Raw genomic sequence first — 12,017 nt, 5'->3', positions numbered from 1 at the left:
ATAGATATATATACATACACATAGATATATATATACATACACATACATACACACACATACACACATTATATATATACACACACACACATACACACACACACACACACACACACACATATATATGTTAAATTTAATAATACATATAGCTATGCATCCAAACAGTGTCAAGGCTGTTTTATACTTCTGCGTAAAATCTACGCCCATGCTACGTGAGTAGGTACGTGAAGACAAAAATCTATGCCGGACCCTACGCAGTAGCCTGATGTGCACCTCTTAAAAAATTTAACTATACATCGTGGCAACACAGGTTGCTTGACTGTGGCTTTGTAGCCCCATTTGACCCGACTCATTTCCCGGTTCTCTCTCTCTCTACATATAAACAACATGAAATCAAGGAGAGAGGTAACTTTTCCTGCAACAGATTTATAAGTATAAATTTCAGGCCACTTGCATAGGCTAGGGAGAAAGCTCTGTGTGGAGCCTCCGCGGAACCATAAAACAGCCATAAGACCACTTCACAGGTGTCTTGATTTGAAATGATTCAGCTGAAAACATCAAAGTCATTCAGAGACCGTGTTTTTGTTAACAAACATATGGTGCTATAGTTAGATAATCAGCTTGCCAACTACAGCTGAAAGAAACTGTCAGTTACAATTGTCATTTTGACAAAATCGACCAATCAACGATCAAGGATCCAATGTTTTGAATTTCAAGTGGTAAATCTTTCGCTGTTATCATTGTAAACTGCATTCAGTATGTAATGTGCAAGAATAGAAAGTTTAACAGGCACAGCAACAGTAACTAACAAAGATAGGATATAACAAATGCTGTATTTAACCATTAAGGAATAGAGAGGTAGACAAACTGACTATTATTACCTTGCTGTGGAGAAGTGTGAACGTATTTGGTGCGGTGAGCTCTAGAGTTTGCACGGCTGGAGACAACAGAGGGAGGAGGGTCGGAGAGCTTTTCTTCCATGTTGGCCTGTTTGACGAACACACAGGACGTCCCAAGCAGAACGATACTGTTGAGCACCTTCAGGGTGATCATCCTGCTCACACACACACACACACACACACACGTGTGTATTAAAAACTAAGCACACACATTAAGAAACACTAGTACTGCAAAGGTGTGTTCAAAAACTCGGGAAAAACAATTGACGTTTACCCCAGGTAAAACAGCAGCACACATATAAAGGAGAGCGAACCCTGGATCTTCACCGAGCTCATTACCACTCTGATCAACTGAAAAAAGAAACACACACACACATATTCAAACTGTGTATATACTGTGTATAAGTGTTTATACAGTCAGAATACACAATTTCAGTGGATATTTCTATAAACGGTGACTGACCAGCAGAGCTAAAGGAAGGGGGATGAAGCCCATTCTTCTGGATACTGAGTCACTGTAGTCTGTGTAAGCCTGGAGACATATTTTACAATGCATTAACAACAATAAACATTATTTTTCCTACCCAACCAATGCATTAGTCATTCCATAACAACACTTATACTTATTACTTGTCAAATCAGGAAAGATTAGGCTAGTAGTGTTTTTTTTTTCATATTTGATTTACTGGATCAGACCAATATAGACATTCTTGTCTGGTTAGTTTATCTATAAACAATGTTGTCTGAGAGAGCTCCACGTAGTGCAACTTAACAAATCACAAAAAAGTAGAAGGAAATAAACAAGCACAGTTGTTTTGTCCACATTTTCTTAGATTACAATCGATTGAGCTGCCTGTCCCAATGAAAACGGTTTTAAAATGACATATACTGATTTATATAGATTAAAGGAAACTTTATTATTCCAGAGGGGCAATAAGATTTACAGCCGGCAGGACCAAACACCAGACAATTAATCACAAATGAATGTTAGATTTGATCCATTACGCTCACCTGTAGTTTAAACTTTCTCAAACTTTTATGACCCAAATTAATTTGACTTAAGCAATTAGCATTATGTTTGTTCTTAAGTCAATTTAATATAAATGATATATTACGCATTTCAGGAGCACAGTGGAGCACCAGAGTGGGGTTATGTAAGAACGAAGATATACAGTATAAAAAATACATTATTATGACCAAATACAGTGTATAAGACAAGTATAAATACACCCCTTTGCTGTGTCCCTGTTCATAACAAGAGACCCAACATGGTATCATGAAGTCAAGTTTGAGAAATGCGAGACATTTGAACCGATTTAACTCACATTTTTCTGTCGACTGCTGACAAGGTCAAAGGCAAGGCTGGCTCTGTATTCCCCGTATACCTGGAAAACGACAGTAACACAGCATAAGTCAGACTAAGTGTAAACATCAATGCAAATAGGAACTGATAACAGCTTCAGCATACTTTTAATGGTGCAAATTAGACAAAATGTAAACAAACATGGGGTAAAGAAAACAAAACAAAAGTTAACCCACCGCTGACTAACTGAATCCATGGTAACATTGTACTTCCTGTTTACATCCTGCAGAGGATTATTAGGACCTATTCTCCTAAAACTATACTACAACTCACATGCAAACTGACGGAAATACTGAACATCCCAACTGTAAATAACAATACATGTACAGTGTGCCTGGCTAACATATTTGGCACATTATTTTGCCAAATTTAAATGTATTTTTTTGGACTGTCTTTAAAACAACATCGCTCCTGCGGCTGTCACACTTAACCAAAACCTATTGTTGAACTGTGAAAGTACTTTATGCAAGATGGGTCTCACATCAGCACTGATGTCATTGAATTTGGTGATGAAGGCGTGCTTCACAACATCCACGGCAACCTCTGAGGCAATCACCATGACTACATCAGGAAACAGCACCCACAAGTGGTCTGAAGACAAACATTGAAAAATGATTAGTGTTACTATTCAATATAATATTGGTTATAAAAGTCAGTGACAGTGTTGAATCACAACAAGAGGACCCGATTATGTACCATAGCAGTGTGATGTGACTAACTGTCATATACATAATTCAGCCCTTAAGATATCAGAAATGTTGTATTATCTGTGCTTTGCTGCATTAGTTACCAGGGTTCCATGAGAACTGCTCCATGTTTCTCAGACAGACGATGAGCAGGAGGATGTAGTTGGTGAACCTCTCTTTTATGTCTGCGGGAAACAAACAAATCAATCCAGGATTAACCTACTTTGTACTCACTGCAGCTGAGCTCAATTCCATAAATTTACCTTGTACCAAATCACAAAGTTCAAAAGGCTGGGTAACAAAATATCCACAGTCCACTTATTTAGATTCTTTTAGGTATCTTTGACCCCTTACCACTGTTTGACATCTGGAAAAGGTTGTTCTTTTCAAACTTCTTGAACACACTTCCTTTGATCTCCACAAACTGCAACAAAACAAAAAAAGTAGTTATTATGGCTGAATTTATTCTCCAAGCAATTTAGTTGAGTTACAAGTGTCTGTGTGCATCATACTCACGTTGTTTGACATCATGATGGTGAGCAAGGACTTGTTGTGGGAGTTGAAGGCTACGTTGAGAGTGGTGGCCTGAACCATGATGAGGATGGCATGGAGAACTAGATACAAACATGCTGAGGAAAAGAATACACTGAGGACTACAGTAAAGAGTATCATGCTCTGTGTTCATTCTAATGTAAGCCCACTAATATGCACATTCTCCTAAAGTTGAAGTAAAGCTATGTGAGGTTACAACTAATGATTTTTCCCTATTGATAAATTGCCGTATTATTTTCCGTTAATTAACTAATTGTTTTGTCAATAAAATGCCCAAAAATAATAGAAAATGCCTCTCAAAGCCAAATGTGACATCTTCAAATAACTTCTGTGGTCCAAAAATTTGTCTAAAACTAAAAGATAGTTTAACATCACAGATTACATAAAACCAGTAAAAACTCTAGCAACGATTGGCCTTTTGCTAGAAGAATTACTCAAACAGTTACAGCTTCCCATCATATACAGATTAGAGCTATTTTTGCTGCAGAACCTATGTCCGAGCCTCCTGGACAGGTGAAGTAGGACTCAGTAGCCTACTTGTCAGTTAACGGTAAAAGATTAGTTAACAAGGGCAGCTATCTGTTAGAAAAACGCATGTGTAGATATCATTTTCACAGACTGTCAACAATTACAGGTCCTTCTCAGTGAGGATACAAACATAGAGCACAGCCATGAGGAAGTGAGGAATCACGCCTATGTGCGCTCTCTTCTTCTCCTTGGGTTCTGTGGCTGTCCAGTACAGAGCATCCAGGATGTCCTGGCCAAATGATGAGAACAGGCGGTCCGCCACCTGGCAACACAACAGGGGAAGGACGCAAGGAGGCAATGAGAGCGAATGAGATGGTGGCTCACTACAATCAGAGTTATCAACAGTTGTTTGTGCAGTATAGTCCGGGTGTACCTCTAACATGTTGTATATGATGTACAGTTTGATGACAGACTGTCCTCTGATGAGGTGGTACATCATGGAGTAATCCACATAGCTCATCATAGAGTAACACAGCACCATAATGAAGCCTTTGAGCACATCACACACCTGGGCTGGCTGGAGCAGGCGGGAGCCACTAAAAACACAAACAGACACAAATTACACATGGAAGAAATGTTCACAGAAGAAAGTCACAAGACGAGAAAGAAAAAAAGGGTTATCCGTTTAGCCTGAAAAAGTCAGAAAAGGCTCTAATGCCCTCTAGAGGTTAAGAACACTGATTGTTTCTGTTATCACACTAATGTGGACATTGTCATGTGAAGCTATTTGCCAGAACAGATTAGTCAGTTTGTTCCCAGGCTGTGACTAACAAATATGTTCTTATTTAATTAAATAATAATAATAATAACTGATAAATAATTCGGTGAATGAAATGTGAAAAGATACAAATACAAATTCTCAATTTCCCTGAGCACAAAATTGCCTCTTCAAATTGCTTGTTTTATCCAACAGGTATCAATTTAAAGTGTGACTATTAGACATGTAGTAGGTACAATAACTCATAAGCAAAATTATTGTTAGCTTCAACCCTAGTGTATCACTTTATCACTTAAACGGCATAGTGGAGGTATTAATATCAACATATTATATTTACAAGATATATTTATTATTTATGGAATCTAATACTAAGGCAAAAGCAAAGTATCTTCTGTCTGAGAAAGCTAGCTACGTTTCAAGTGGACAGATCCCTGATGACATTGTTTCACAAATCTTTTATTGAGTCCGTCTTTACTTTTTCATGGATTTGCAGTTATGCTTCTCTTAGTTTAAAACGAAAAATCACATTAGCAATGGTATATAAAGTTAGCAGCAAAATCATTGGGGTTCAGCAGATGAAACCAACTGAACTGTCCAATAGACATGTGCTTAAAAAGGCAGAATCCATCATGTCTGATAGTTCTTTCCCCTCGCATGCAGAGTTTATGATGCTGCCCTCTGGTTCCCGCTTCAGTTAGCCACCAGCCATAACAAATAGATAAATTCTCCCTCATACCCTCTGCTATCTCGCTGCTTAACCTAATAAAGAATAGGTAAGGTCTGCACATAAGGCACACTTGAACTTAAACTTTTAATGTTGTGGTAGTCATTTACCCATGTCTTTGGTAAATTGTCTTTGTTGTCATTTAGTGTATGTTAACTTCTTTGCTACTGCAGCAAAAGTAATCGCCCCTCAGGGACAAATAAAGGTCTTGAACTTGAAAATTATGTTTTTGTTAAAACTGTATCATCAGTTGATTCAAACTGATGAGAACTTTTCAGGCTTATTGAAATATTGTATTGCTCAAAAGCTTTTAATTTTAGTCGAATAATAATGTGGCCAATGATTGATTAAGGAAATGTTTTTACATTTGAATCGCTATTATCTAAGTGTGTACTTTACCTGAGGCCACAGCATGGCAATGTGATGAGTCGCAAAAGGGCCAGAATCACCCTGAGGGGCAGCAGAGTGAAGACATAGAGAAAGGCATCCAAACAGAGGAAGAAGCCAAATGTCATCAACTAAAGAGAGAGAATGAGAGACAGAAATGGAGAGGAGGAATACTTTTATTTATTTGTGACCTTACATGTTTTTCCCCACAGGGAATTGTTTGTGTGTTTACCTTCTCGAGCTCCTTGGGGATGCGGAGGCAGGTGTAGACCCTCTCTCTGCGCTCTGTGTATTTGGCCTCATTGTGTTCCAGGAAGTAGCCTCTGGTCAGCTCAGTAGTTATAAATCTGACCAGAGACAGGTCTAGAGCCAGAAATGGAAAAAAGACAAAGCATTAAACACATAGACGCTTACAGCCTTTTAAGGGAAATTCCCTGTCAATGATGTTTCACACCTCAGATGAACATCTCATTCCAAAACCGTAAACCTGCCGCTATAACCGCCAATCCTGGCTTCAGGGATTTTCTCTCAGGCTTAGTGAGGCTGAGTACTGATGTTGGGTGATAAATCCTAGTTCACAATTGGGGTTGAAACCACCAATGGAAACCATTTCTTTGTAGGCTTCGCTTTATGCACAGCGGCATTGTATTAAAACAGCATATGGCCTTCGTCAAACAGTTGAAAGCATACTGTTGTCTGAAATACATTTAATCCTGCAGCATTAAGATTTCACCTAAAGGCGCAATGCACTTATTTTGTGTATTAGTCAATTTATTAGTCAGGGAGTACAACTCAGGCTGCGAAAACAGTTGAACAGTGTTTTCTTTTGTGGCTCCAAAGGAGGTTGGGCTTGAATTCAAAATGTTTAAGCATGCATTATGAGGGCAAGGGAGCTTGAAAGAGGGGGGTGTATACCAGGCAAGAAGAGTCTATAAAGCTGCATTATGGAAGGTGTAGAAATCCAACATTTTGCATATCTCAGTCCCTGTTACATCAATAGGCACAGTAGCAAAAGCATGTGTAAATGTTGAAATAAATGATGGCTGAACTCAATTTTTGGTACTTTTGTTTCAGAATCCTGGTATTGTGCATGCTGGTTCACTATCAGACTGATATGGCTTACTGAGACGCTTGAACAGAGCAGAGCCATTATTATTTTATTAGTAACACCTGTGGTTTACCTACTTTAACAAGTCAACATGCTTGCTGGGAAAGGCCTTTTTGGTGTGTGCAATATTCAATCATTGGAGTGCTTTCATTGGAACTAGAAGACTAGTCAAAACCGTGAAAAACAGCTCCAGTCCAAAAGTACACCGGGGTGTCCACACTTTTGGTTGGATACAGTATGCACACACGCTCAGCAGCCATTCTGAATGCGCATGTGCAAAGAAACGGCACGTCTTGATACAAAAGCCTTGATACACTGGCCTATATTTAGACTCCTTCATGACAAATTGACATGACATATTGTCTTGGTTACAGTCGGAGCATAATTTGGATGCACATGACATAAATTAACCACCTATCGTTACTTTAATTCAGCATCTATGTTAGCTTCACCCTGAGATGAAGTGTAACTCAGAGCAGCGCACAAAGCTGCACAGAATTAGTAACTGATAAGAAATGTAACTGCGTGGCCAAGCAACAAAAATCCCACATACAGTGCATTGATATTATCTAACCAAATACTAGTTTGCCAGTTAAATAGAAAAATAATCACTTCAGCAGCTAGCTAGCTAGCTCCGTTAGTCCTGTCAAACTGTGGGCTGTATTAACCGAGGCAAGCTCTCACCTGACAGGTTGCGTTTGTTGCCCTTACTGCCGCCATTTTTATCGTTGAACGCTAACGTCTCCGTGACTCCGTCCTTCTCGTTGATCTTCTCTGTTTTGGCTGCCTTCTTGTCCCTCTCCCTGTCCTCCTCCTTCTCCTGCTCTTCTCCCAGACCTGATGACAGCGAGTCCGCCATCTTCGCCAAACGGTCTCATCTGCTGCCTGGGAGACTGACATCTGAGTCACGTACTCTGACGTCATTACGACATGTAGTTTTACAAAATCACCGACAGATGTCGCCAAAGAAAACCTTGATCACATTTCACACCTTAGTTCAGTGGATTGATTAATAATGTATAATAACTGATTTTATTTTTTTTACTCTTGAATTAAAGGCAGGGGAATTACATATCAGAAGAAGATTCAAAACTAACACAATAAATTTTCAGCCAAAATAATCTATCAAATGACAAAATATACAACAATAACAGTAAAAAATAATACTAGGCAGACATTACACCTAATAAGAAAGAATAATGAACTAAACAAATCAAAATTAAGGTCTACAGTTGTAGTTGTACAGTATAATTTTCATGTTTTTTAGACAATAGACCTTTTAAAACTTTAACACTTGTTTTACTTTTTCCTGTTTGTAATAAGATTATTGAGAAAAGTTTTGCGAGGTAACACAAAACAAATTGCAAAAAAATCTCGCACGTAATCCTTCCAGGGCTACACAAATATGCACTTGCACATAGACTTTAATGAATAAGCAAGAAAAAAAGATGAGGGATTCAGACGGTAAAGGCCACATAAATAATAATAAACTCCCCCCACGTGTTTAATGCTCTGATCTGACCTTTAGGGTTCTGAGTGACAATGAATCATAACCGTCACTCTGTCACCATGTTTATGATTTTATGGAATCCAATCGTGAAACATTTCCATCTCCAAAGGCCAAGCTGCAAATGTTGATTCATCCCCTGAATAAAGAGGAGAGTGTGAGAGAGGGAGGGAGCCGGATAGAGTTTCTCCCGGTAACAGATCTCTTTGACAGCCATAGATTCGGTTTCTCCTCCTCTGTGACTAACAAGTAGCCCACATGCGACATTTTCCCGAGAGAAATAGCTATCTAACCGATTATGATTCTTTCTTTTTTTTTCAAACCATAGAATAAACTCATGGTGATCGCCGAGCGTGCCTCGCGGTCGCTGCCCGGCGTCGTGTTACCTTCCTCGGGGCACCATGGGCTCGTAAGATGCCTTCGCTGTGGAAACGGATAACGTTCTCGGTGGCTTCGGTGCTGTGCGTCGGCTCGGTGGCGCTCCTGGTCGTGGCCCTGTCCACGGAGCGGTGGGTCACCGGACGGCTCCTGTGTAAAACCGGAGCTGAGATTGTGAACGCGTCCCATCCGGAGATGGAGCAGTTCATCGGGGACATTTACTACGGCTTGTTCCAGGGTGGGAAGATCAAGAGGTGCGGACTCGGCAATAGACGCTCCAAAATATACAGTAAGATCAGACGCAGCCAGGATGGAAGACTAAACTATAGCTACCCAAAATGTTCAATATTCAACAAATAAACAATCATTATAGCCTACTAAGACAATATTTCTGGAAATATGTCAAATACAGGTCAAATATTTAGCCTATGCAATTGCAAATGTGAAATAATAAAAAGTTCAAACTGAAGTGTATTGTTTATTTGGATCCCCATGACCTGCTGCATGAACAACAGTAGCACTACCTACTAGGTCTAAATGAGTGTAGGCTGTTTAACAGTGGAAGTGGCTCTTAGCCCATAACATCCATGCAGATGGCTCAATGTGGTATTATCACCTAGGCCTACTCTAGAAAGCAAACGTTCACACGCTGATCAATAGCGTACACCATCAGAATTACAAGAAAAGAAGTCCTGGAGATCACAGGCATACATTTTTGGGGAATTTGACCGGGCAAATATATTTGATGAAATAGAGCAGCAATAAGAAAAACACAGTTTTGGGTTGATTAAATGTAAACGTATATTTATAGAATTTGACACTGTAAGATAGTAGAATAAATAATTTCTTCCAACCTCAAAGCTTCTTAAGGAAAAACTAAACTGTTGCTTAGAGTAGGCATGATTTGCTATGAGTTCATTAGATTTCTTCTGTTTATACCTATTATTATATCTTTATATTTTCCATACCATTCCATTCTTTTAAATATGTTTGGGTAATTTTTGCATGATAAAATGTAAACTCATATAAGCAATACAGGCATGACAATTACAACCTGCCACATGCTCTCATTTTCTATAAGAATAAGAAACACACATCACAGGACACATACTGCCACCACAAAGAGACATGCTAGTAAGTCATTAAGTTAGTTCATTTATTTAAATAATGCAAACATACAAAATAACCTAACATTTTTACATTAAAACATTGGTTCCAAACCCTTTTTCAGGCAAGTAGGGTGCAACATAACTCGTCTTCTATGCTGTTACCTGGATCTCACGAGTCTTGACCCATTCAAACCATCTCACACCGCTGATAACGTTTTTCTCGTTTTTTTCTCTCTGCAGTTTTCCCAAACCTTGTGCGGAAGTTGAATGGCGGCCTTCACATGATGGTGATCCTCTTCCTGCTGGTGGCTGTGGGGTTTGCACTGGTCAGTCTGTCTTTCTGCATTTACAACGCACGCAAAGTTCCCTACCAGAGCATCAAAGGGCACAAAGGACTCTACCTATGGAACTTCATTGCTGGTATGAGAGGCAACTTTGTATTCACTCATTCCCTCAAAGTATTGCTCAAACATTTCCACCCTCACTTTTTCCACTTGTGCTTCTGTCCACTTTATAACTCATCCAGTTAAGACCCCTTTCGGTCTCGTCAACAATTTCTTCTTGTTGTTATTTTTATTTCAGTGCATTTTCTATCACACCTCTTCATTCGTATATGTTTTTCTTTATCTCCCTTCCTCATGCTTTTGAGCATTACCGGTACTTCACCTTTTTTTTTTTCCTTGCCTGACCTTTCTTCCAGCTTTCTTCGGTGCTCTGGGCACGCTGTGTTTCCTGGCAGCCGTGAGGCACCACAGTCTGACCGAGCGGGTGGCTAATCATCAGGAGAACCTCTTTGTGCTGGTTGTCCTGGATGACAACCTGGACTGGTCCTTCTGGCTGGGTGTAGGCAGCATTGCCACTCACTTTGCTGTCTGTGGAGTGGTTGCCATGAGCCGGATCAAACTGCCCAAAACGGAGATCAAGAAACCTGAAGAACCAACCATTGCTGCTCTGGACCTGCTCTACTGAAGGACCAACCAAGGAGCTTTTACATCACTCATGGTTGACTGGAACCAACCACAGTAACTGACAGCAAAGTGAAACCAACACTGTGCCAGATCCCCTTAAGTCTTGATACTGTAACCTACATGAGTGCAAAGCACTTGTTTGTGCTGGATATATTCTGTCTATAGCTTCACTATGTAAATACATCATTATTTTCTCATTTTATGTATAGAATGCAATTAACGGATCTGTTATTCTTTTGAGGCTCTTCCTTTATTAGATAGTGGCAGTGGATAGACAGGAAAGCAGGGTAGAGAGAGTTAGAGATGAGATGACACGAAGCTAGGGGCAGCAGGTCGGATTCAAACCCTGACCGTTGCAAAGGACTCAGCCTACATGGGCCGCACACTCTACCGGGTGAGCTTGAGGTCGCCCCCGGATCTGTTGTTCTAGCCCCTTCATGAGGGATTTTTTTCACAGTAATTATTCTTGATCCCTGATAGAAAGTGCAGCTATGGCGAGTTCTGGGCTCATGTGATAAATATAAACCATACCATAATCTTCTATGAACAGAAATAGACTTAGGATTATCTTTTGATTTCTGTTCACTTTAATTTGGTCATATGAACATCCTCACATCTAAAAAAAAAGTCAGCTGTGAAAAAAGGAACTGGGAAAAATGTCACTCTGGACATCATTAAAAAAACATTTTTTTACATTGTTGGATTGGTTATAATCATTCTAACAACCTTGTGACAAACAAATATTTAAAGTTAACAATTAAAAAATTGTTGTAGTACGCCTATACAGTATGTGTTTCTTTTTGTTATAATCTTCCAATGACCTGAACCTTTGTATGTAACTCTTTCATTGGCTCTCTACAGTGATATAATATCCCGTCAGTGAGGATCTCCTTATAGTAGCCTATACATCTACTGTATGATTTCAGTAAAACAACAAGTCAAAATCAAGTGAAACTTTAGTCTCTTTAAATTATTCATTGTCATGCTAAAAAGTGTGCAAACTATTTAAACGTAGATTTAAATTCTGTGACCTATTGAATCTATTATGTGATACATCGTCAACTGCTGCTGATTTAAAGCCTGCAGTGCCTCG

General features: G+C 39.4%; 2 protein-coding genes across 2 annotated transcripts in view; one reads left to right on the top strand and one right to left on the bottom strand.

Moving 5' to 3' along the window:
• The window catches only part of tapt1b (transmembrane anterior posterior transformation 1b), a 9,285-nt gene extending 1,381 nt beyond the window's left edge, over positions 1-7,904 (bottom strand). Inside the window, exons 1-13 of the mRNA XM_034899064.1 lie at positions 7,647-7,904; positions 6,087-6,217; positions 5,867-5,985; positions 4,399-4,561; positions 4,152-4,287; positions 3,462-3,559; positions 3,300-3,369; positions 3,050-3,130; positions 2,741-2,850; positions 2,222-2,281; positions 1,360-1,428; positions 1,171-1,247; positions 879-1,051 (exon numbers count right to left, since the gene is read on the bottom strand). Coding sequence (XP_034754955.1) covers positions 879-1,051; positions 1,171-1,247; positions 1,360-1,428; positions 2,222-2,281; positions 2,741-2,850; positions 3,050-3,130; positions 3,300-3,369; positions 3,462-3,559; positions 4,152-4,287; positions 4,399-4,561; positions 5,867-5,985; positions 6,087-6,217; positions 7,647-7,821 — 1,462 coding nt within the window. The 5' untranslated portion in view covers positions 7,822-7,904. The remainder of the gene's footprint in view (positions 1-878; positions 1,052-1,170; positions 1,248-1,359; positions 1,429-2,221; positions 2,282-2,740; positions 2,851-3,049; positions 3,131-3,299; positions 3,370-3,461; positions 3,560-4,151; positions 4,288-4,398; positions 4,562-5,866; positions 5,986-6,086; positions 6,218-7,646) is intronic.
• Positions 7,905-8,883: 979 nt separating this feature from the next.
• On the top strand, positions 8,884-11,412 carry clrn2 (clarin 2). Its single transcript, XM_034898687.1, has 3 exons — positions 8,884-9,136; positions 10,197-10,376; positions 10,657-11,412. The coding sequence occupies exons 1-3, from the start codon at positions 8,884-8,886 to the stop codon at positions 10,923-10,925; spliced, it is 702 nt and encodes a 233-aa protein (XP_034754578.1). The 3' UTR covers positions 10,926-11,412.
• Positions 11,413-12,017: the final 605 nt, after the last annotated feature.

Source organism: Etheostoma cragini, chromosome 2 (assembly GCF_013103735.1).
Source record: "Etheostoma cragini isolate CJK2018 chromosome 2, CSU_Ecrag_1.0, whole genome shotgun sequence".
Lineage (NCBI taxonomy): Eukaryota > Metazoa > Chordata > Actinopteri > Perciformes > Percidae > Etheostoma > Etheostoma cragini.
Note: the sequence above shows the minus strand (reverse complement) of the source record. Positions and strands in the feature narration are given on the sequence as shown.

Bases quoted from the DNA above. Each gene is read 5' to 3' on its own strand.
- clrn2 (XM_034898687.1), top strand. From the start codon at position 8,884: ATGCCTTCGCTGTGGAAACGGATAACGTTCTCGGTGGCTTCGGTGCTG. The intron at 9,137-10,196 runs GTAAGATCAGAC...TTCTCTCTGCAG, and splicing joins TAGACGCTCCAAAATATACA to TTTTCCCAAACCTTGTGCGG. The intron at 10,377-10,656 runs GTATGAGAGGCA...CCTTTCTTCCAG, and splicing joins CCTATGGAACTTCATTGCTG to CTTTCTTCGGTGCTCTGGGC.